General features: G+C 37.4%; 1 protein-coding gene and 1 pseudogene across 2 annotated transcripts in view; one reads left to right on the top strand and one right to left on the bottom strand.

Moving 5' to 3' along the window:
• Nucleotides 1-26,467, bottom strand: part of MAP2K4 (mitogen-activated protein kinase kinase 4) — a 132,221-nt gene that overhangs the window by 62,671 nt on the left and 43,083 nt on the right. For both annotated transcript variants that reach the window (XM_012777517.3, XM_012777524.3), the window contains one exon: nt 7,108-7,282. In XM_012777517.3, the coding sequence (XP_012632971.2) occupies nt 7,108-7,282 (175 nt within the window). The remainder of the gene's footprint in view (nt 1-7,107; nt 7,283-26,467) is intronic.
• On the top strand, nt 23,752-24,846 carry LOC105878225 (spermine synthase pseudogene; annotated as a pseudogene).

The following is a 26,467-nucleotide window of genomic DNA, read 5'->3' as shown; positions in this document are numbered from 1 at the left end:
CTCACATGACAAATGTTTTTCAGGTTTTTGTATGGCTCAGCAAAGGGTCCAGAGGGCAGTATAACAAGGTAATAAGGGTAAAGTAGGAGACTCATAGCCCTGTTGCACAGGTTCACCCTTAGCTGTTTAGAGATGTTGGGAACAAGATAGGAATATTCCAAAGTGAAAGAGAGGCAAGTTCCCCAATCAGAAATTAGGGCACAGATACAAGAAAACTCAGCAAGGTGATGAATTCAATAACTATAGGGCGTTAGAGATTATTCCAAGCACTGGCAAAAATAAAACTGACATGAGTAAAATGATGCGAGCTACTAGTAATTTGGCCATTAGCAAGGCAAAGTGTCATTTTCAATTTACCACCAACCAAAATCAGAACACCAGAAGATAATTTACTCTTCAGCAAAGTTATGTGGGATCTGCTATCACTAACAGTTAGCTAAAGCTCATATTTCAGTGCATGTGACTCATTCCTCTATATAAGCACTTACGGTCATCTAAGGTTACCAAAAGAATCTGCATTCCATATTTCAAGTAATTATCAGATGTCTTGACAAATTAATATGATGTCTAAAACAACCACTCCCAGGACAAAAACCAAACCAAGTGCTCCCTATGATGACAACTGTACCTTTTGTAACAAGTAAACATTGGTAAACATCTTACTACCCATGCAGAAATCCTAGAACTTGTACATGAACAAACATATCACATGAGACCTTCGGTGGAACTCTTCTCCAAAGAAAATGAAGAGTAATAAAGATTCAACAGTATTACATTTAAAATCAAAAGATGAAAAGAACAAAAATTACCTTAATTGATACAGTTGTGATAACAATATTTTGAAAATGTGTCCAGTTTTTGTGATCTGCAAACACCAACACTGCTATACCATAAACACACTCTTGTTCATTAAATGTTCCTTGCTAAAGACCCCCTCCCTCTAAGGTTAGCATCTAAGAATAAAATACGAAAGGGAGTCCACTGCCAGTCAACAACTGACTTCAGATCAACCTAAGTCAGTGATACAGGGGATAGGAGAGCAGGATCACACTCAGATCCCAAGGCGTCACCACTATTCTGATCCTTACAAACAAATATGCTGCTTTCCTAGCAGAAATGTTCATAATTCAGCTCTAATGCAAAGCTGGAAAACCCTAAAAACCACTGCAGCCCATCAATATGCTATCACCTTCCACTGCACCACAGGATATCTTAGGCATTCTTAATTTCCTAACTTGCAAAACAAAGATTCTATCTATTCCACAGATATAGCAAGACTCATCCCTGGCGTGCAAGTTCATCCTTAGCTGCTAGAGTCTTCTAACTTGATCACACGTAAAAATGCCCATTACATCTCACAATGCCATCACTAATAAGGTCAAAGCAGATGGCAACATTAGCCAAAACAAATAGTAAAAAAAAAAAACAAGGTATCTAGAATTCTTATCACAGACAAAAAATTTCCTTTTATGTCAAAAAAAAGTAACAAATAGTATTTAAGTCAGTTGTTTTAAATTACAAACGCACATATATTTTTGCTATGGCAAGAAGGATCTTAATTGCAAAATCATCCAAGTCTTTTAAAATCAATTTAATGAACTCCCAGTTGTATCTTGGCCTAATTAATTGATTAATTAATAGCAATACCTCCCATTCTTCTCACTGGGAGATACTGAGGCCCAATTAATTAATTCCTTTTACATTACCTCTATTATGCACAGAGAACTTGGGAGATCAGTTCCAAAAGAATAGGTTATATTACATCATAGGAAAAGCTACCCTGAGGACACAGTTAATGAAGCAACCTTGATATGCTTTGATAAGAGTGGTATCATCTTCTTCCTCTTTATTAACTACATCATCCACATTTAAAGAGCACAATGTCAATCTTAACACTGAAATTTTGAAGGACCTAAAGATCATAAATAACAGATCATCACTCCAGTACTCACGACAAAAAAGTGAGACAACAGAAATCTAATATATAATCAATTTCAGAGGTATGGCCATAAGACAACAAAGAATGAAGGAAATATAATAAATATTAGTTCGGATGACCTCCATGCAGAGACAGGTTTTTCTCCCAATAACTATGTACGTAAGATGGGAAATAGTCCAATATCACAATTCATTTTGGTCAACCAAGTGTTGGTAGGTTTCAAAAACTAGATATCCAGAATGTTCAGAAACATATAATGGTTGATTAAAATTCACCTAGAACAATTGTCACTTTCAAACTGTCCTACTTAGACCCTATACTTTCCTCAGAACTGTACCCTGTGGGCCTCCAATATGGCTGTAGACAGGGTCTCTACTTCTTATCCCCTACATCAACCAGAATAATAATGATTTTGTCTATTTTTTATTGGGTTCCACATATAATTCTGTTAATATAAAGAACCCATAGTCTGAAAACCACTAACTTGGAGCAACAGCAAAAGCAGCATACAGAGTTCCAACCCCCACTACACAAGGGATTAGAAGGCAGCCCTGCCACATCCCTGGTATCTGCACATTCCCACAAATTCTGCACTTTACACTTTTCATATGCAACACTACAGCTTTTAAGCAGTATTGGGAAGCATAAAATAGTACGACTAAGTCAACTGCAGATGTCTTAAGTGAGTCACATGGTCTGGCCAATCAAACAGGAACATAAGATACTAGAATCCAGTCTCAATTTTAAACAACATAGTCATGACTTCTGCATCCCACAAGTTGATTTGGATAATCAAATAGGATCACTGTGGCCTTTCGAAACTGAATAAAACTGCCTAACAAAGCACTCTATAACATCAAAAAGGAGTTTTTCCAATTTAAGGCCATCTATATCAAGTATCATTCTAGCATTTTCAGAACAATATGCAAAACCAATGTTTAAACCATAAAATGAACCTCCTTCTCCCATCATCATCTTAGTCCCCACAGAAATCATTCAGTAACAGAACTTTGGACAGAAGTGGCATGGTCCCTACAGTAGTGGGAAAACAAACCAAGCCATATTCTTCCAATTCCTGACTTCCCATACTTGCTATACCATCTGCACCAAGGAGACCTACCCAGTCAGCAAAAGAAAGCTCCACACTGCTCAGGGAAGGGCTGAGATGCAAGCTGCTGATATTGTCAGGGGCTTAGTTGGAGGGCTCTAATCCTTCCAACATACAAGGCCACGTTACTAACTCAGTCTGGCCTATGCACCTAACCTCAAACAACTGAAAAGTCATAATGATCAACAGTGACAAATTTAACATGACATCTTATCCACACCTACCTGCTCGATATTATTTAATTCTCACAAGATGGCAGCTTTACTGCAGCATTAACCCTTCAGATAACAATCCAGATCACACTGCCTGCCATCTTTAATGAGAGCAATGTCATTGCCTTATGTGCCCTCTCATTTTCATTCTTTCTCTTCTACTCTGCTCTGTTTCTCACATAGCCTATAAACATGAAAAGGGCATGCAGAACTTCAAGAAGTCAATCTGGACATGAGTGTGTCATAAAACAACAGGGAAGCTAATACTCTAGGCATACAGGATTTACACTGCAAGCAGGGTCAGGAGGAGGACACACTGTCAAACACTTGGAGGGTCACAGTCATTCTCTAGCAATCTGTTAATCTAGATTAATTAAGTAGATTAATTAACTAATCTAATTAATTAGATTAATCAACTAGATTAATTAATCTAATTAATTGACTAGATTAATCTAGTTAATCTGTTAGCAATCTGTGTAATTCCACTCAATGTCACTCCACAGGTCAGAACTGTGATACTTCATCTACTAACTCTTTTCTCCTGTGCTCCTAAGAGTTGCTAGGACATCCTGATTCGAATCACCTGGTCCCCAACAATGCTGGGTGTTTCTCCCAGAACTGAATTTCTCTAACCCTAGCTCAGAAACTTAATCCTGATAGTTTCTTCAAACATTTGGTTTAAACCTTGGGCTTTACCTCAATTAATCCTGCCAGAGAGCTAAACAGAGACACACAGTTTACTTAGAGGACAATGATGGTTCATGTCTAATTTTTTCATTCAGTGGTTAACCCACCATCATTCAAAATAGGGCATTAAATAAATGTTATTTGCACAGGATGTTGATCAAAGTCAGAAGTTACTACCTAGCCAGAGCTGAAGGTTGTTGCAACAATGGCTTTGCCCCGGGCAGCCCTAAAACTCGGTAATCCAGGCACAGGCAGATAAAATTCTCACTCACAGAAGAGCAAGACTTCTTTCCCCAGGCATGTGCAATTAAAACTGAGGGGTTAAATAAAGTCCACACTTTAAGTCATAACACAGAACCTCACTGGCAGCTTGGGAGACTGTCCTCAGGCCAAAGGTCATGAAATTGTTTTAAGTACAATTCTTATATATACTAGTTACACCTCACTGAATCTGGTTATATCTTAACTGATCTTTAGATTAAGTCTTTGAGATCATTATTTTGGGTAACTGAGAAGTCCCTTTTCAAACATTTCTTATATGTGGCAAATTAAATTTGGGTAAGGGCTTCCTCAAAACTAGAAATGAAAAATAAAAAGAAAAGAAAATCAGGCTAATACCACAGTTCACTTTTATACAGATACAAGTACATCTTAAGGATAATTTCTAAGATAGTCTTAATATCTAATAAAGCAATCCTTCTATATTACCAAAGTGTATATTAAGATGCCAAAATAGAGCTACTACAAGTGTGTTTCTCATTTCACCAATAACAATAGAAAGCGCTCAGCTGTGTGAACCATTGTCTCATAGTTCCTTACATGTATAAAATCTCAGATCTAACTACTTAATCATATACTGCCCTTCTGTATATATGCGCTTGTCAATCTGGTCGGTATGCCTATGCGATGAGCAAACAAACTCTCTCAAGTGTGACGAAATACTATGCTTCTTTGAAGAAACCAAGAACAAATACATTTCAAACTGCACAGTAAATGGCATACATCAGTCATCAATTGGTATCAAGTTTTAATGTATGTTAATGCAAAAACACTTATTCTTCCAGTATTAATGAAGGCATGGAATCCAATGGTACATGCCATCTGTATGTTAATTGATATGTCATTCTGCTAACCTCCCTCATTCCAAACTGCTATGCTTGCTCAAGAGTTCAAGGCAGTAAAAAGGTAGGTAGTACTACCTGGTGGATATAGATGTGACCGTGTCTACAAGTCCCATGACTGCCCTGGAAGCACATCTTAAGAGCTGGGATTTTTAATAGCATTCCAACCCAGGCTCTCACAGTAGACATGAATGTGGTCAGATTACAATTAGTGGACAATAATTTCCTGTTTTCACTCTTAAATTCCTTCAAAACTTGAGTAAGCATTACATAACTTGAAATATCAAATTAATCACTGAGAAAACTTTTTAAATGTCAAAATGAAGTAATTTCTTTACCTTTAAAACCTTTTAACCATGACTAGAGTTGTCCCTTATTACTAAAACAGTTTATGATGTTGATCAACATAGTTGAAGCACACACAGCGCAAACTGAAAAAAGCAGGAAATAATTTTTTTTAAGTACTTTTCTCTAGTGCCTGGGAAAAAAGTTTAGAACTTCAGCTATATAGGAAAGCATTACCTTAAGACCCAGCCAACTTAAACCGGATGTCACACACAGACAGCACATAAAGGCAATGAAACACTCATCCAGGAGGGTCTAAATAAAATGACTCTTTCCACTTATACTGCAGTGGCACATAGTAAGAATAGAGAAATCATCTCACATTCCAAGAAATAGTGTTTTATCCTAACATATAATCCAGAGCACAGGTTTTTGCCTGTGCATTTTTTAGAGGTTTACAGATCATATGTAAAATTTTGTGTATGTACACATCTTCCTATGAAAAGTCTATAGTTCTAATCACATTGTAAAAATATGGTCAAAAACAAGGTTCAGAATCTATAGAAAGGAACAAAAATTTTCCCCACCACTAATTTAACATTACTTTCATACGATCCAGGAAAGAGAAATGCTCAACAATGGAGACTACAATCGTTACAGTGAGATATGGCTCACAACAGACTTCTACACAGAAAGCATTTTATAATAATGATACAAATCTGTTCCCAAATGTCAAATAAAAAACTGAGGCTCCTTCTCTCATAAAGCCACTTTGACGAACTCTCAAGATAGGAGATTAACAGGAAGATGGTTAGCTTATACTGTCTGCAAACCCACCCTCAATTCTTTAAACTAGAATGTTTTCCCATAGGAATTTTTTATGTTCAATGAGGGTATGGCCTTATCTAGCTTTTTTCTTTTTAAATTGTCTCCTCCTCCCTCATTACTGACTTTCCTGAAATATCTTACACAGAGCAAATATTTGTCAAACATCTGAACAAACAGATGAATAAATTCCAATTACACAAACCAACTAGGGGTCAAATGGAAACCACCAGTTCATCACAGGTACCAACCAACATAAGTTTGCATGTCTATTGGCCAAATCACTGTTTCTGGTCTTTTTTTTTTTTTTTTAATGAACACATTAAGTGGCATGACAGTCACAATAAGGACAGAATGTGACATTATCACAAAGTATGCATTTAAATACAACTTTAAAACCAGGGAACAGGGCAGTACTGAGTAGAGATGAAATAAACAAACAGAAGCCCAGCTGGTCAGGACCGAGTAAGGTTGAGGTTAGTGGCAACAGCATGTGTGTGGTTTCCGGGAAACCTTCAGTAAGACTGCTGTTAGCCCTAGCCCCGCACCTTGCCCAACCCAGTGTGCTGCCTCTTCTTCCAGCTCCCGCCTGGCTCAGTGCAGCACTGCCCTGCTCCCAGGGGTGCAGCCGCCCAGCCTGAACTCACCTTGGTAGTAGAAGGGCCTGAAGTTTAAAACATGTTAATGCATCATGCCAAAAATGCAATGAACATGCACACTTCATACACTCATCTTTCCAGGAAGATAGAAAATGTGCCACCAATAATGTGTAGACAATCTACACAAAACACCCTCAAAGAAGTCAAAGAAATAATTTTTCAAACATCCACATTTACCACAAAAGAAAGAACAGAACAATAGTGGTATTACTGCACCAAGAAATTTCACCTAATGGATTAAAGTACCAAAAATAATCATGGCATCACCTACTTTAACTGCCATTATTTGCCCACTTGGTTTGTGGACCATTTTGTTGACAGAACCATAAGCTCCTCGTCCAATTTCTCCAAGGTCTTTCAAGTCCTCTGCAGTGAAATCCCAGTGTTGTTCAGGGGAGATCTTCAGTTTTCCTGATGACTCAATGCTGTGTGTTCTCAGTCTCTCTCTGTTAAAATATTGGGAAGCAATTTTTCCACATTTTAAAGAGGTTTTAACTTTTTTCTTTTAGCTAGCACTGATTAATGTGTGGGAAGATTTTTCTCATGAGTTACTAAAATAGTTTGATCTCCAGGTTTTTGGAGTTTTTTGTATGTGCCATCTTGTTTTTTACATACCAAATTAAGAAAGACCTAAATTTAGGTAGTCAGTACACATAGCTTCAATGGGATTCATAAAACCAAATTACCATTTACTGACAAAACTACTTCTGCAGATCAGTTTTCATTCCCAAATACAACATCTTGTTCAAATTTGGCAAAACTGTATTATCAAGTGAGAATCCCAAGAGCTGCAAGCCTCATTTCCAAAAAGTTCTTATCCTAGCTTATCCAACATTAATTATTCCAGGGCCTCAATCTTTAGTTACTACAGCTATTCCCAAAGTTTGCTACACCTGAGAATCCCAATGCTCATGTATCATCCCATAGCAATTAAATCAGAATATCTGGAGATAGGAGTCAGAAAATAGTATTTTTAAAGATCCCCAGGTGATTCCAGTAATGCCTGGGAACTAATGCCTTAGAATACGGTCCTGTTCTTGTTAATATCATGCTGAGGTTGGGGAAGAGTTAAATGAATAGATAGCTGACTCTGAGGGGAATAGCCAGGTGCTATTCAAACTGAAACTTTCAGCCCTTGCTCAATAGATAGGGGTGGGGGTGTGAAAAATGAGTGACTAGTGAACAAAAGAGCTCACTCATTACATATTTCCATTAAATAAAAAATCACCTCCAAAATTCCAACCTGGAGATCAAAGTATGAACTTCTAACCATGTTTTGTAAAAAAGTAAATCCAATGAAAAATGTAAAATCAGTTTCTCTTTCACTCTCTTCCTCACTCACACACAAACCCCGATGTGTAGGAACGAAACTTTATCAACCTGGAGAGTGCAACATACATAAAGATTCCACTGAATATCAACTACATTTTCCAATTTCATACTAAATGATCAGAATCTCGTTTAAACTCTGATCTCATGATACCAACAATGAAAGTTTGCATGCTTGGTCATTTATTTTTCTTCTTCCAAAATCTAGGAATGTTTTCTCCATTTAGTAAAATTGCTCTCTGTAGCTACTTTTAAGGTTCTCAAAATACTTAGAATTTTAAAATCTTTCCCCCAGAATAATCATATATATTAATAACAAACAAGATTAAAGGTTACCGTTCAAAGATTAATACACTCTGTCTAGATAACTTAGTAAATCAGCATTCCAAATAACAGGTTCCCAAATCATAATAACTCATAATATCAGCTTTCATTCACACCAGTGCTTTCCAGTTCAAAATCCTTTCACTCATATTATTTGGTATTCTAGCATTCAGAGGCACAAGAACCCCAGAAATCAGTGGCATAAGTGACCATTTAGGTATAAGTAAAGCTAGAATTGACCTTGTAAGATGGAAATCAGGTCTAAGCAAAAATAGAGAAATTTTCTCAGTAATCTTTTTCATGAAGTAGATTAAGCCAGGAAACATTCTAACATAAAGAAGTTCCAAGTATAATTATTATTGCTCTCTGATCACTGGCAAGTAAATACTGTCTCAATGGCTCAGTTTAATCACTAGTAAAACAGACAGCACCAGCCTATGGCTGAGGGTAGCTGGGAAAACTTGATTAAAATTACTTGTAAACTGGAAGCAACATTTAAAAAGTATTCACTAGTTTAAGGGCTGTGGCAGACAGGAGGCTCCAAGAAGTCGCTAAGATCCCCACCTTCCTGGGACTAACCCTTTTGTGTAAGCTCCTCTCTTTGAGTGTGGGTAGGACCTACGACTTGTTTGTAACCAACAGAATATGGTAAGGGTGATGCAATATCACCCTCATGATTACATTATATAACACTTCTTATGAGTCTTCTTGAGAATACAAATGATGTTACTATATAAAATCACAAAATAAAAAGTTACAATATTATCTCTATTACTTTGAAGATCAAATTTTAGTATTATAGAATATCTCTGCTAATAGTTTAGCTGACTGTAGTCTCTTGTATGGTTTCGGGATAAAGTCCTTTTCTGCTTTTTGAAAGTGAACCGGTTGAAAACTAATAGATGTGGGATATCTTTTTAAGTTAATGAAAATGTCCAAATATTGAATATGGCTGTCAGATAACACAACTCTGTGAATATACTAAAAGTGACTGAACTGTACACTTTTAATGTGTGAAATGCAGAGTATGTGAATTATACCTCAGTAGAGCTGTTAAAAGAAAAAAGTGAACAGGACAATGTGATTACTACCTAGAGTTCTATGTTCTTCATTTAGACAGAAAAAGAGTTATAGAAACCATGGAAAAACTTGCCATGGTTATGACAACACAAGGGCATGTTCATACAATCATCATTAATACTGGGCTGGCAATTTTTCCAGTAAAACTGAGTCAATTTCACAGCTATTGTTTTAACAGGTAGTCCAACCGTGATGGCTTCAAAGGAGGATTGTATAAATACAGCACTGGACTGAATAAATCTGGAAGCCTGACTTGAACCTTACCATTGAACTTTAGGCAAACATTTCTGTCCTAAACTACAAGAGAGGTCTGGGAAAGAATGTGAACAACAGAAAACACATGCACTGAGAAGATAGGTGAAAAGTAAAAACCAGTAAAGATGTAAAGTTGCCCTTATTTGTTAAGTGTTTATTACCTATAGTTATACTCTTTAGAAAAAAGTTCCCTGACTGCTCCTTGGGATAGACTTTGAGAACATAATTCCTGAATAGCCCTCATCTTTCCCTTTATAATTGTCTAAGCATAATTTTCAACCAGCCACCCTTACATGCTTTATGAACACTCCATAGGATTCTGCCTCCAAGCTCCTAATTACCAACCTGGGAAACCTTGGCAAGAACCCCTGTGGCATTAACTACCAGCTGCCACCCAATATCCTTTCTCCTCTTCATACTTCCCAATGAGATACTCCTTTATTTGGAGGTGCAATGCACGCAGCTAAAAGGCTATACTTCCCAAGTGCTATGAACATCTCAAAATTCTATGTTAAAGTCCTACCCCCAGTGTGACTGTATTGAAGATAGCGCATATAAAGAGATAATTAAAGTTAAATGAATGTAATGAAGGGTGGGTCCTTAATTCAATGGGATTAGTGTCCTTGTAAGAGACACCAGAGAGCTCACTCTCTTCCCAGCACATGAAGAGGTCCTATGAGACAGTGAGATGGTGGCTGCCTGCAAGCCAAGGAAAGAGGCTTCAGACTGAAATCTGCCTGGACCACACCTTGATCGTGGATTTCCCAGCCTCCAGAACTACGAGAAATAAATTTCTGTTGTTTAAGATACACAGTATGTGGTAACTTTTTATGGCAACTTGAGCTAAGATGCCAACATTCCTTGCAGTTAGAGTTGGCAAATATGAACACAGCACTTAAAAGAAGCTGACTCAGCTGGAAAGAAGGTCCATTTTTTTTTCCCCCTCATTTTCCTTCTTGTCTGGAATGTAGGTAATGACTATAACTCCAGGTAATGACTATACATCCTCAATGCCCTTCAGAATGGAAACAATATCCTGAGAATGATGGAGCAGAAAATAAAAAGCACTGTAGACTCTGATGACAATGAAGCCACTACTAACATTAACCTGCCTATCTCAAGACTAATACACAGAAAAGGGAGATAAACTATCTGGTTGAAGCCATTATTTTTTCTTGTCCTAGTAGTTATTTATAAGCAAACAAACTTACTTTCAAATAATACAGGCCCCAGCACTATTTTATTTCACAGTGATTTGGAAAGGAGGTAGTGCCCCCATCCCAGCAGCTGAAGTTGGGGGATAAGACTGGGCAGCAGTTTTGTCATTACAATCACTGGGGAGTGCAATTAGCATTCAGTGGCTGGAGGCCAATGATGCTAAATGTCTTAAAATCCACAGGCCAGTTCCAGACAACAGGCCAAAAGTACTTTCTTGAATAGAATCCTTAACTCTGGTGCCCCTGTCTTCTTAGAACCCTACTATACCATATCTAATAATTCTTGGTTCCCAGAGACTCAGCATTTCCATATTCTACAGAAAACTCTCTAAGAAAAACTGATACAGATGCTTTGGGCATTCAACAGAAATGAAGTACATATGTTTGTAAACGTAACTTTTGCAGAACACAGAACATTATAGGTAGAATATTCAATACAGGGTTTGAATCCATATAATACAAGCCTCATTCAATGTACAGAAATTACATATTTTTTTTGTTCTTGTTTTTGACATAGGGTCTCACTCTGTTGTCCAGGCTATAGTGCAGTGGTGTCATCATAGCTCACTGCAACCTTAAACTCCTGGGCTAAAGTGATGCTCCTGCCTCAGCCTTCTAAGTAGCTGGGACTACAGGTGCATGCCACCATGCCCAGTTAATTTTTCTATTTTTTGCAGAGATAGGGGTCTCGCTCTTGCTCAGGCTGGTCTTGAACTCCTGGCCTCAAGCAATCCTCCCACCTTGGCCTCCCAAAATGCTAGGATTACAAGCGTGAGCAACCACGCCAGGGACATATCTTATCACATGAAAATCTGAAAACTGTCATTTATGAGCCTACATATTTACACTGAAGTCCCTTCTGGTTACTTTCTTTAATTAATTTATCCTCTTATAGAAATGACCAATGTGTCCATTTACTATTTAATACTGAATCAATGTTACTGGTATTTTAGTTGTCACCCTTTATTGACCTAATCTATAAGTTTCTGAAAACACACAGATTCCAAAAAACTAAAGAAACTACGACATAATGTTCCAAAACAGTAATCAGACTGGGCACTGAGAAAAGATGTGTTTCTATCCAATGTGTCTAATAAAGCTGCCAGGGGCTTTGCACATCGGCAGACAGCCTTGTTTTTTAGAGAGATGCAGTTGCACAGCCAAGGAAGTTACTTTGGACAGCTCTAGTCACACCCTCGACCTCCACTCACACCCTCTACTAAATACAGTGTGTAACTATGCAAATGAAGCAGAAGTGCCTGAATCTCTTTTTCCAACTAGATTACCCAATCTCAAATCCCTCCTAAAGCTACACAGGTAGAAGATAAATAAAAAGGAAACGAATCATAAGCCAGAAAAAAACCACTATTAACAATTTAGTATATATTCTTTGTATTTTCCTATACCATTTGAATAGGTTATAAAAATGGTGCACCTACTGCTTTATAGATTTCATTTAATATGTTTTAATGTAGTAATCACTAAATAATCCACATCATTACTATAATGGCTGCATAGCAAGTCTGCACTGATTTAGCAGCACCAGCAGAGTACCCACTATATCTAGTCAACAGCATCCTTTTTCCTCATGCCAATTTGAAAGGTGATAAAGGTTAGATCACTCTTTTCAATTGCGTTTTGTTTCATTACTCTTAGAGTAGAATATTCTTACGCTATTTGGTGAACAAGTATTTCTTTTATTATTACGAACTGCCTGAGATAGCACCCCTGAGCCCTCCTGGTCCAGGTGCTTGTTTTGTTGTACATGCTTTTTTTTTGAGACAGAGTCTCGCTTGATTGCCCAGGCTAGAGTGAGTGCCATGGCGTCAGCCTAGCTCACAGCAACCTCAAACTCCTGAGCTCAAGCGATCCTCCTGCCTCAGCCTCCCCAGTAGTTGGGACTACAGGCATGTGCCACCATGCCTGGCTAATTATATATATATATATATATATTAGTTGGCCAATTAATTTCTTTCTATTTATAGTAGAGACGGGGTCTCGCTCTTGCTCAGGCTGGTTTCAAACTCCTGACCTTGAGCAATCCTCCTGCCTCGGCCTCCCAGAGTGCTAGGATGACAGGCGTGAGCCACCGCGCCCAGCCTGTTGTAGATGCTTTGACTAACAAGTTCTTTATCTATTAACACCATCAACCATTGTCTAGCATTGCAAATATTTTCCCAGTTTGCTGTTTACCTCCCCACCCACTTTATGAATGTATATATGTAAAAAATTCAATAATTTGTATGCTTTCAAATCAGTAATTCCCTTCACATTCTTTTCTTTCAATGTCATGAAGTATTTATGTTCATGATTGCAGGCAATATGGATTTCATTCTACCACTGCCTTTTCAGGTTCCTAGTAATGTCTTTTCCTCATCTGTCACCCTTTTCAGTAATCCTGCTGTCTATACATATGAACATCTCAATTGATGAGACTTTCTAACCCCTTTTTATAAATGCCATGATTTCTTCCATTCTATTAAGAATATCAGTCATTAATGTAAAAAAAAAAAAAAACCTACTTTGGATCCTTCATAAGAGGTGCTCTTCCTCAAAGTCATCGAGATGCTGTTCCCTAGTTCTATGACTCCTGTTCCCATCTCACAGTGTGTATCAGTGCGGCACCTCCACTTGGCCCACTATGGAGTATCACCCTCACATTTGAAACAAATGAAGAGACAGACACAATATATGACACAATCTTGAAGACACTGGATGATCAGGCAACAAAGCAGAGCAGGCCCTGAGAAACAGGAAATACACAAGGTGAGTCCTATACTTGACCCCAGCTTACTCCATGAAGAGTTGGCAGATCCTGGCAGTATCCTTGTGTTGATGACATGGATCTAGTCTGGGGAGGTAAAGCTCACAAGGCAGAGTACTGGATGAGAGAAAGCTACATGAGAACCCCATATATATGCAGAGAGCCCTCCTTGATCAGTGCATGACTGTGAGAAATCTACACAAGCCTGAGGAAGGAACCACCCAAAAGGATAAGAGGGAACAATACCCAGGCTATCATACAAGGCAGATCCCGATCCTACCCACTAGAGTGGAAAATTTCCTAACTGGAATCCAATAGGGTATTCAGAAGGATTTTACTTCACTAGTGAGGTAAAATTAGTCTCATCTGTCAAAGCCAAAAAGAAAGACCTGAAAGGATCAAGCTATCTCCAAGTAATTTAACCAAAGAATAAAATGCAAAAAATAGGCCGGGCACGGTGGCTCAAGCCTGTAATTCTAGCACTCTGGGAGGCCGAGGCGGGCGGATTGCTTGAGGTCAGGAGTTCCAAACCAGCCTGAGCAAGAGCAAGACCCCGTCTCTACTATAAATAGAAAGAAATTAATTGGCCAACTAATATATATATATATAAAATTAGCCGGGCATGGTGGTGCATGCCTGTAGTCCCAGCTACTCAGGAGGCTGAGCAGAAGGATTGCTTGAGCCCAGGAGTTTGAGGTTGCTGTGAGCTAGGCTGACGCCACGGCACTCACTCTAGCCTGGGCAACAAGCGAGACTCTGTCTCAAAAAAAAAAAAAAAAAAAAAAAAAAGAAAAGCAAAAATATTTATAAAAATAAAAAAAATCCAGCAGTCAATAAATAACATCTGGCACATAATCCATAATCCAAAATCACCAAAGTATGCAAAGAAGCAGGAAAACATGACCCACAATTAAGATAAAAATCAATGAATTGAAACTGACCTGGAAATAACAGAGATGCTAGAAATAGTAAATAAGGACAACAACATAGTGTATTACTGCATTCCATATGTTCAAGAAACTCAAGGATGGATAAAATATGTTAAATAAAGACATGGAAGACATAAAAAAGGAACAAATCAAAATAGAAACCATAACAAAGCAGGAAGAAATTTTGGGAGTGATGGCATCACAGGCGTATACATACATCAAAACTTAGCACATTGTACACTTTAAATATGTGCATAGTTTACTATATGTCAATTACACCTCAATAAATGCTGAGAAAAAGACAGAAGATTGCCCTTGGGCCCCATTCTACTTGTGTGAAAAGGATTTGCCTATCACATGTCTACGGTCCAAAGACAGATTTGAAATATATAGGGCTCAGTGTTACCAATTAGAGCTCCAATGGGAAATTCTCCTATCTCCAATTTCCTTGGTCTCTAATACTATACTCTGAACTAACAAATTTTGTATTTTAGCAAATACAAAAATACTATTCTAAATCTACACTGAATAGTATTATACTGTTATTACACTCCTTCCTACACTTACTCATAATGGCCATGCTTCCCAGATTCAATGCATCGGGCATCCATTTCTTCTCCCTCATCCCTCCATCCTCAGTTATTTTCTAGTAGTTACCAGTGTGGACAGCAGGAGGAGAGAGCATGAAAGGGGATGAAAATGCCCTGTCTTTGACCCTAGTGGTTCAGGGTAGGCCACCTTTCCCAAAGAAGTCTCTGCTATGAGAGAAACCCTGGCTAAAAATTTTCTTTATTCTGGCTGCATTATTATTAGTAGAGATCTTTATTTTTCAGTGTTTCTTAACACATATTTTAGCAGAACGCTGCTACTCATACATCATTTTGTACTACAAACCTGAAATTGCTTTTACAAAGTCAGAACTTTGTTCCTGAAGCAAATTACAAATCAATAGTCTTAACTACTTTTCATTCATAATGTGTAGATGATTTTTAATACTACTGCGTGAGTTATCTTTTGAACACATAAAAATAAAACATTCTCAAGCTTACTTTTATTATTTTGGGGACATTTATCCAAACAAGTCAATGAGAAAAAGGACTTCACAAAAATTAATTTTACAGACATTTAGGAACACATGTATTTTATATCACACACATAGATTTGAAATCTAGAGTATTTCTGAACACCTTATACTACTTAAATTTTAGCTTATACATATTCACTATGATCAACCAGGTTAATTCAATCCCAGTCTATGCTATGAAACCTGATTTCACCCTATTTCCTTACAATATTGTTATATATTCATAAGAGCAACAGAAAAATCAAAAGATAAAGTCTAATTGTAGTTGGATTCAAGGGAATTTGAATCTTTCTGTGAAGCTATTTAGGCTTAAACATACAATTCAACATTATGTACTAAATATACTGCTAAAGGAATAAAAGAAGAAAACATTCATTCCCATAGTTTCCTAATGTCTCAATTTAATGTTCAAAATATACATAGGCATAGAATATAACAGAATCTGATTGGAAAGGAAACACAGACTTCATTCATTCTTGTCCTTCTAAGAAACTTTCTGAAAATCTTTGATTGGGCTTTGTGATCCTCCTCTGTCCCCATGTATGTTGAAAGCAAGACACACCTACCTAGCCCATGGCAAGCTCCTGACAATAGTCCCAGGAACACTTTCAAAAAAGTGTATTAGGCTAGTTTGGTACTGCTTATTCTTAGTGAACCCTAATTTGGATCAACTTCTAACCACTTTTGCTTAATTCTTCTGATGATCACCTCCATAAATTTTATATCAGAGATTTCATTTTAAAGTACATAGCAAGGATGTAGGCCTTAGGCTAGGTTCTCTCAAATTAAAGAATAAGTAGGGTTTTCTCTGCAGCTCTAGCATCCACATTGGAATCCCTTGCCTGCTATTAATATTTGATTCTTCACCATCCGCATGTATTACTTTTTACACATTTCAGAATATACTCAAATATGCTAAATGAGACTTATAGGAAATGCAAAGATAGATATCTACCATCATGATTATGGCTTACAAATGTACCAACATAAAAGCAAACATCACAAACCTTCCCTCCTGCCTAGGCCAACAGTTTGTATGCTCCCATGATACAAAGATTCTCCAACAAAAGTCAATTCTTAGGCTCACTGGTCTACACACTAGTATGTACATTCTACACTGCCACTCCTCTACTCATTTAGTAAGTCTACTTCTTTTGAATCATACATATATTTCCCAATGCCACCATAACCTAATCATGGGTCTCATGCCTCAAAACTGATTTTTATTTTAGTGTTAACTAATTTTCTTTAAAATACTAAATTCACTTTGTTGTGTTTTAGGGGGTGGAAATTGAGGAGAGAAAGACAGAAGAGTCAGGAAGAGAATAACATGAAGCAAAACACACTGGTCTTTATCAGTTTCCTGTGAATATTCTAGTACTATCTCAATCTCTATCACTTATGTTTGCATTATAGAAGCTGTCTTCTATGGCTTTAACTATGCTAATATCACCCTGTCCTGGAAAAGTGAGTTTAACATCTTCTCCAGTAGGTCAGCAAGTCTCCTGTAGAGTATATCCTTCATAGGTCTCCAAAGGAAACAACAGGAACTGGCTATCCTTAACACAGAATGTGGCTTTAAGAAGCCAAAACCCAGTTCTCAACACCATCTGTAGCGGGTGGAACTGTATAGCCCTCTCCCTCAAAAAAAGATATGCCCATCCAGAACCTCAAATGTGACCTTATTTTCTGACAGATGTAATTAAAGATTTTGAAAAGAGATCATCCTCGATTATGGTGGCCCTAAATACAATGATAACGAGACAGAAAAGGAGAAAATGGAGACACACAGAAAGACACAGGGAAGGCTAAGTGAAAATGGAGGCAGAGATCACAGTTATGCTACCATAACACAAGGAACACCAGCACTAGAACCTGGAAGAGGGAAGGAAGGATCCTCCTCTAGAATTTTCAGGGGAAGCATGGCCATGGCAACACCTTGATCTCAAATTTCCGGCCTCCAGAACTGTGAGAGAATAAATTTCTGTTGTTTTAAGCCACCAAGTTTGTGGTAATGCTACAGCAGCCCTAAGAATCCAGTAGCCTATCCAGACCACAAGTCACAAACTTTTTCTGTAAAGAACCAGACAGTAAACATTTTAGACTTTGTAGGCATTAGGTCTCTGTTATAATTATGCAACCAGATGGGTGTGGCTATGCTCCAATAAAACTTTACTTACAAAAATAAGCAAACAGGCCAGATTTACCTCATGAACTGTAGTTTGCTGAGTACATGATATAAATGATACCCAAATGATAGTCATCTAAATCATATCTATCATTTAAATGATCTAAATTATATTTATTTTCTATATCCTTTTTCTCTTTGAAATTTTTAATTATGCTATGTAAGAAACTCCAATTATCTACCTAAGCTCTACAGTTTTATTTCCAGAATTTAACCTCAAAATATATTTCAGACCTTTTCTTAAAAATCCCCCACAAATCAACAGGGAGTGGGATTAGGAGTCTTGATAACCCTTCCAGGGTTCTTTAATCACTTAGATAAGTATACTAAAGATGGCAACAAACTTCCTTATTTAACACCTTGGGCATCTCTCATATTTGCATATCTTTCAGCAAGTAATAGCTAATTACCTTAACAGATTTCTTCTTCCTGGACATGAGAACTTGATTTCTCAAACTTTTCAACACCTACTAATTTTCCTTTGATAAATAAATATGTTTTTGTGTCATCTTGATTTCCTCCTAATGCTATCAAACACATCTTCCTTCCTAAATAATTTCTTCCTTCTTTTTCCCTAAGCAACCTTGATTCTGTCAAGTCAGCATATACTAAAATGCCTCAAACTGTTTTACTCTTTCCCCAGCATATATAGACAGCTACTAATCTTCCTTAGACAGGAAAATAAATATTAACACATACCCTGTACACCACTGCAACTGCTCTTCTGTGTCCATACTGTTAGGACCTCTAGATGAATACTGTTTTATACATCCTTCTGCAATGCAGCTCTGTTAATTCCGGAAATTTCCACGGTAAACTCAGTCTGTCAGTTACCATGGAAACTGCCTGCTTCCTGGCACTACTAACAAAATGAGTATCTGTGCTTAGATCTAAGACGAGGCAAAAGGAAAACCAAAAAAAGAAATGTGTAGAAGAACTCAAACATTCCAAATAGAACTTTTCAAATTCTGATACTCATATTCCATGAACAGAAGGGAAAGTAGATAAATCTGCAGTATTTTGAAACAGTGCTTATTTGAGTAATATTAAAGAGGACAAGACAAACATTCATTTCATGTTTGCATCTTGCTGCTATAGATTGCATATTCTGTAAGAGCTGATCCTGTGTCATCTATACTCAAAGCTTACCATTAGAACATTTTTATGGGCTGTGCTTCTTAAAGAAAAGGTTAGGAAAGCTGCCCTAAACTAATAAGCTACATGTTTTCTTAAGATCCTTTCCTTGTTTGGGCCCCAATCTCACTGGTGGCTAAACTCTTCCCATTACGTATGTAAGAATCACAGTAGTTAAAAGTTAATCTCAGGTTACCAACAAAGAGGCCTTACCAGTACTCTCAAGAACATTAGACACAGCTGACCATAATCTCATCCCACCTGCACTTTGGAACAATGCTAGATTTCTATAACATCACACACTATTTCCTGGTCTGCCTCCTACCACTCAAGCATCTTTCTTACTCTTGCCTGTCCCTCCTCTTCTATCCAACTTTAAATGTTAGATTTCCTCAGGGCTCAGCCCTCAACCCAATTTTCTCATCAAAATACACTCTCACTCTCTTCCTAGGGAACCTTCTCATCTACATGCCAGCAACTCTCAACTTTTTACCCCCAATCTGCAACCTCTTCTCTGGCAGCAGACTCATACCGTGTTTCCCTGAAAATAAGACAGGGTCTTATGTATATTTTTCCTCAAGAAGATACCCTAGGGCTTATTTTCAGGGGATGTGTTATTTTCTCCTTAAAGCCTCAGCTTGCAGCATGCACAGGATGGCCAGGACCTGAAAGGGGGAGCCGACCTTGTTGGTGGGGCTGCCCACACCTTTCTGGTCACCTCTGGGATAGTAGCTGTCACGATGGGGCAGATGAGAAGAGCTGCTTGTCGTCTTTATCACTCCGCAATGAAATGCATGGGTTGTACAGATATGCTGCGTAGCCATGCCCATCACTAGGTCTTATTTTCGGGGTAGGGCTTGTATTGTGCAAATGCTTAGAAATCCTGCTAGGGCTTACTTTATGGGTAGGTCTTATTTTCAGGAAAACACGGTATTTTCAACACCAGAGTATGTGATATTTACCTACACATGTATATGTATGTTTTTGATATCTCTACTAGGATATTTCACAGGCATCCCAAACTTACCACATCTAAAACTGAACTCTTACTCTTTTATTCCCCCATCCACAGATGTTCCATAACCAGTGATCCCCATTTCAGTAATGGTAACTATTCATTCAAGCCAGAATTCTACAAGTTGCTATGAACATATTCCCTCTTTCACCATGCACACTTAAATTATTACCAATATTTGTTAATTCTACCTCCAAAATCTCTTTAATCTGTCCATTTCTCTCTACCTTCACTGTGATCAATCTAATATCATTATTACCCATTATGTTTCAGATAAACTATCATAGCCTTGCTAGATCTCTCTAATTCCATTTTTCCTCCTTCCAATACATACTCCACACAGCAGCCAGAATAATCATTGTAGAATATAAATCACATCCTATCACCCACATGCTTATAACCCTTCCACAGTGTCTGCATTCTGAATATCATCCAGCTCTTCACTTACAAGGCGTCTCTCTATATCTGACACTCTCCACCTTATTTTAAATCCACTTTTCCTTCCTCATTCAATCATTCTCCATTCAAACTGGTGCTCTTTTCATTCCATGACAAGCTGAATCTTTACCACCGTGACAATTTCAAATACATGTTATTCCTTCCCCTTGAGCACTCTTATCAATCCCTTCCCCGAATCTAGTAAAATCCACGCAGATTTTAGAAGCCTTCATGGACTACCTCTTTATCATCCACATTTCTAAATTAGGCCCCTCTTTCATTTTCTCATAGCATCCAGTTCTTTTCCTTCAATAGCATGTCCACTTTTTATAATATATATATATATAAATATATATATATGTATGTATATGTCTACCTTTAAACCTTAAGCTAGAAGAAGTAGCAATCACATCTATTTTTTTCAACATGAAATACTCATACCCAAACATTTGCTGAATGTATGATGGAATACATTCTAGGATGCTTTGGTTTCTGATAGCTATCAAGTTGCTCCCAAAGCTTTGATGTTCTCCCTGGACTCTATAGCTATTTCCCAAACTCCCCTTTTTTGGCTTCCATTCAAACCCCATGGTGAGGAGGAATACATCTTATATCTGACTTCTGCAGCTTCTCAATCAGGAAAGAGGTAATAGTAGCCATCTGTGAGAACCTGCAATACTCTGCATCAGTGGTCCTAACCAGGAACAATTCCGCACCCCAGGGGCCATTTGACAATAATCTGAAGACATTTTAGCTGTTACAAATGGGGGCAGTGCTACTGACATCTAATGAGTAGAGTCCAGGGATGCTGGTAAATATCCCATCACACACAGTGAAGAATGTTCCAACCTAAAATGTCTATAGTGCCAAGGTTGAGAAGACATAGCTACCTCCAACCTCTCCTAAAACAGAAGGGCTGAAAACTCCCAATCTACAGAGAAGTAAACATTATTTTAATTTAAAAAAATACACTTGACCAGCACAAAGTTCTTCCTTAGGACATTGTTTTTAATTAAAAAATGAAAATAATCCAAATAGCTATCAGTAAGGAACTAGGTTAAATATATAATTCACCTAAACAATATAATGAATACTATTTAACTAATTGAGAAAGAATACGGTATGTGTTAATTCAGAAATATCTTTGAGATGTACTAAGTGAAAAAAAAATCAAGCTATAAAAGCAGCATATAATAAAAGTGCTTTTTGTATAAATAGTCTTTAAGGATTTATATAAATTATTACATATTCTAATATATCTTAAGTTTTTCTGTAAAGACATATTATACTTAATAGAGTTGTCTTTGAAGAGAAATATTAAGGGCATGTAGCTTATTTTTTGTTTTATAACTTTCTGCACCAATTGAATTCTCTTATCAGAAGCATATACTACTCATTTTTTAAAGAGTAACATGAACTATCTGGATGGTAAGATTATGGGCCATTTTGGTTTTCTTTTTTATACTTTTCTGTACTAAAAAAGAAACAATAGTCAATGTTCGTTTTAAAGTACAATAAAGACAACATGTCCCCACACGTTTTCCAGGGAAATCCAACTACTTAAGGTTACAGTATTCTTGATGTGATACAACAGATGCTCTAGATCATCATCAATAGATACCTGATCAACTTCTTAAAAATTTCACTGTAGGTTTCTTTCAATATCATGACAAGGGAAACCAAATGGGCAGAAATAAAATTTGTCAAAATATTGTTCTACAGGCAGAAAAGCTAAATTCAATACATTCAATTCAATATCAAGCATCAAAATTATTGAAACACATAGGGGCTTTGAGAACAATGACAAAAAAGCAACAAATTCTGTTCAGTGAAAGTAAAAAAAGCTATCTATATAATTTTTATTGTTATGGTTCTGGCTGGTTTTTAAAACTAAGGGTATATCATTTATATACAGTGAAACACAAAAATCAAAATCATATATTTCAATGAGTTTTGACAAGAACACTCTTCTATTTCCACAACATATAAAACATCCCATTACCCTAGAAAGTTCCCTGGTACCATTCTTGTCAATCTTCCCCCCAGGCAAGCACTGTTCTGATTTCAAATACCATGTATCAGTTTTACCTAGTCTATTAATAGAACTTTATCTAGATACAATTGGTATGTTCTCATTTGTGTGTGGATTCTTCTGCTCAGCATCTTTAGAGATTCATCAATATGGCTGCAGATTATCAGTATTTTGTCCATTTTATTGTTGAAGAGTATTTTATGGAATAATATACCATATTTTATTTATCCATTCTCCCATTGCTGAACTCAGGTTCTTTCTAGTTTGGGGGCTATCATGGTAAAATTTCTATGAATGATGACATACAAGTCTTTCTGAAGATGTGTTCATCTTGGGTAAATAATAAAAAACTAGAATTGCTGGGTTACAGGGTAAGTGTACATTTAATTTTATAAGAAATAAGCAACCATCCACAGATTGTCATCTAATCTTTGACAAAGCAGACAAAAACATACAAGGCGGAAAAGAATCTCTTTCCAATAAATGGTGCTAGGAAAACTGGATAGCTACATGCAGAAGATTGAAACTGGATCCCCATCCTCTCACCTCTTATAAAAATCACTTCAGGATGGATAACAGACTTAAACATAAGGCATGAAACCCTAATAGTCCTGGAAGAAGATGTAGGGAAGACTCTTTCAGACATCGGCCGAGGCAAAGAATTTTTGAAGAAGGCCCCCAAAGCAATCACAGCAGCAACACAAACAAATAAATGGGACCTGATCACATTAAAAAACTTCTGCACAGCCAAGACAACTATCATTAGAGCAAATAGACAGCCTACAGAATGGGAGAAAATGTTTGTTCTCTACACATCCGATAAAGGGCTGATAACAAGAATCTATCTAGAACTTAAAAAAAAAAAAAATCAACAAGAAAAAATTAAACAACTCCATCAATAAATGGGCAAAGGACATGAACTAAAACTTTTCCAAAGACAGAATAATGCTCAACATCTCTGATCATTAGAGAAATGCAAATCAAAACCACAATGAGATATCACCTAACCCCAGTAAGATTGGTCTTTATCAAAAATCCCAAAATGGGCCACAGCCTGACACTCGGCGCAACCCCCCAGTCTCCCATGGTCGCCTCCCACAGGCATGGCACAGGGCCTCACCTCACTATGGCAGCAGCACGGCACAGCACGCTTAACTTCATGCTCGGCGCCAAAGTTGATGGTGAGACCTTCTAAAAGGCCTCCAGTCCAATTTCCAGGAGCAGGAGATGGCGGAGTTGGTGCATACCTGGCAGGACCATGAATATTTAGCAACTTACACAAACAAAACTGGCAGCTTTGCCAATTTGAGAATTTACCCACATGGATGGGTGTTACGGGACCTTCAGAGGTACGACAGAGATGCACAGAGCAAGGAAGAAATTAACAGTCTCTTGAACAAAGTTGAAGAAAGAATGAAAGAACTGAACCAGGACAGTACTGGGTGGATGGAGTGATTACCACCCATAGTTCGAGGAGGGGCCGACAGATACTGGCCCACCGCTGATGGACGCCTGGTTGAATACGACATAGATGAAGTGGTGTATGATGAAGATTCACCTTATCAGAACACTAAAATTCTACACTCGAAGCAATTTGGAAATATTCTCATCCCTCATAGTGGGGATGTTAATTTGGCAGAGAGTGACTTGGCGTATACTCAGGCCATCATGGACAGTGGCAAAGAAGATAACACTGACAAAGACGTACTGATTCTGGGAGATGGAGATGGGGGCATATTATGTGAAATAGTCAAACTGAAACCAAAGATGGTCGCTATGGTAGAAATTGACCAAATGGTGATTGATGGATGTAAGAAATATATGCGAAAAACGTGCGGTGATGTCTTAGACAATCTTAAAGGAGACATCTATCAGGTTCTAATAGAAGACTATATTCCAGTACTGAAGAGGTATGCCAAAGAAGGGAGAGAGTTTGATTATGTGATTAATGATTTGACAGCTGTTCCAATCTCCACGTCTCCGGAAGAAGATTCCACATGGGAGTTTCTCAGACTGATTCTTGACCTCTCAATGAAAGTATTGAAACAGGATGGGAAATATTTCATACAGGGGAACTGTGTCAATCTGACAGAAGCCCTGTCGTTCCTATGAAGAACAGCCCGGGTGCCTGTATTGTCCTGTGGAATTCTGGAAGGAGATCGTTTGTGTCCCTTCATACTTGGAATTGTGGGTATTATACATTGTGTGGAAGGAAAGGTAAGCCTTGAAGATGAACATCCCCAATCACGTGTGCCACAAATAATCTTCCTGACCTCCATATGTTGTTTATGACATCAAAATGAGTCAGGCAATTGATTGTAAATTCCTTAAAGTTTTCTTTAATTATTATTTTTAATTTAAAAAAGCAAATGGGAAATGTATATTCTGATGAGCAAGGGTGTTATTTTTGTTGAAAGTCAGCTGAAGGACAGTTGGACAGCACAGCGAAGACTGCTAAATGTACTGACCCCCTAGAATGTGATTTTTGTTTTTATTTCTGTGTGGGCTTCTTTTGTTTTGGTAGACCTTCAATTTGGATGTTTGGAGGAATGAACATTCATTGTTTTATTCTGGAGGGAAGTTCTTGATGGTGTTTCTTTCTCCCAAAATTGACTTAGATATTAAAATTTGGTGATTAGAGTTAAAAAAAATGAATAGTAATGCTTCAATTAAAATCACAAAAGAGGAAAAAAAATCCCAAAACAACAAATGCTGATGAGGATGTGGAAAGACAGGAATACTCTTACACTGCTGATGGGATTGCAAATTAGTGCAACCTCTGTGGAAAAGCATTTGGAGATACCTCAAAGGGCTAAAAATAGAAATACCATTTGATCCAGCAATAGCACTATTAGGCATCTACCCAAAAGAACAAAAGATATAATAAAGACACCTGCACCTGAATGTTTATGGCAGCACAATTCACTACTGCAAGGAGTGGAAACAACCCAATTCCCCATGAGTGGATTAATAAAATTCAGTATATGTATACAATGGAATATTACTCAATTATAAAAAACAACGGTGATCTAGCACCTCTTATATTTTCCTGGATGGAACTTGAACCCATCCTCCCAAGTGAGGTATCACAAGAATGGAAGAATAGGTTCCACATGTACTCACCATCAAATTGGCACTAACTGATCGACACTATGGTGCTCATACGGTAATAATATTCTTCAGGGATTGAGGGTTTGGGGATGGGTAAACTCACAACTAATGGATGCGGTGAGCATGGTGGAGGGAAAAGGTATGCTTCAAATCATGGTTTGGGTGTGGCAAAGTCATAACATGTAACCAAAATGTTTGTGCCCCCATAATATCCTGAACAAATTTAAAATAAAATAAAATAGAAATAAGCAAAGAGTTTTCTAAAGTGGTTGTAACATTTTCTACTTCCCCAACAATATATGAGTCTTATGGTTACACTCGGTACTTGGCAAAATACAGTGTGGTCTTTTAAATTTTAGCCATCCTGGTGGGTGCATAGTAGTATCATCTTATTGTTTTAGTTTGCATTTCTCTGACTATTGATGTTGTTACACATGTTTTCCATGTACTTCTTATCCATTCCTATACCTTCTTTGTGAAGTGTCTATTTCAGTCTTTAAACCAGTTTTTAAACTGGTTTCTTTGAGTTGTAGTTCATCGCATATAGTGCGAAAGTCCTTTGTCCAATATATATCCTGTGGATGTTTTCTCCCAGTACATGACTTGCCCATTTATTTTCTTAAAAAACTTTTGAGGAGCAGAAACTTTTAAATTTGATAAAACCCATTTTATCCTTTTTTAGTGAAAATTTCTTTGTCCTGTCAAAGAAATCTTTGCCTATACCACATAAG

This window comes from Microcebus murinus, chromosome 18, assembly GCF_040939455.1.
Source record: "Microcebus murinus isolate Inina chromosome 18, M.murinus_Inina_mat1.0, whole genome shotgun sequence".
In the NCBI taxonomy this organism is placed as follows: Eukaryota; Metazoa; Chordata; class Mammalia; order Primates; family Cheirogaleidae; genus Microcebus; species Microcebus murinus.
The sequence above is the reverse complement of the archived record's forward strand: the minus strand, read 5'-3'. Positions and strand labels throughout refer to the sequence as shown.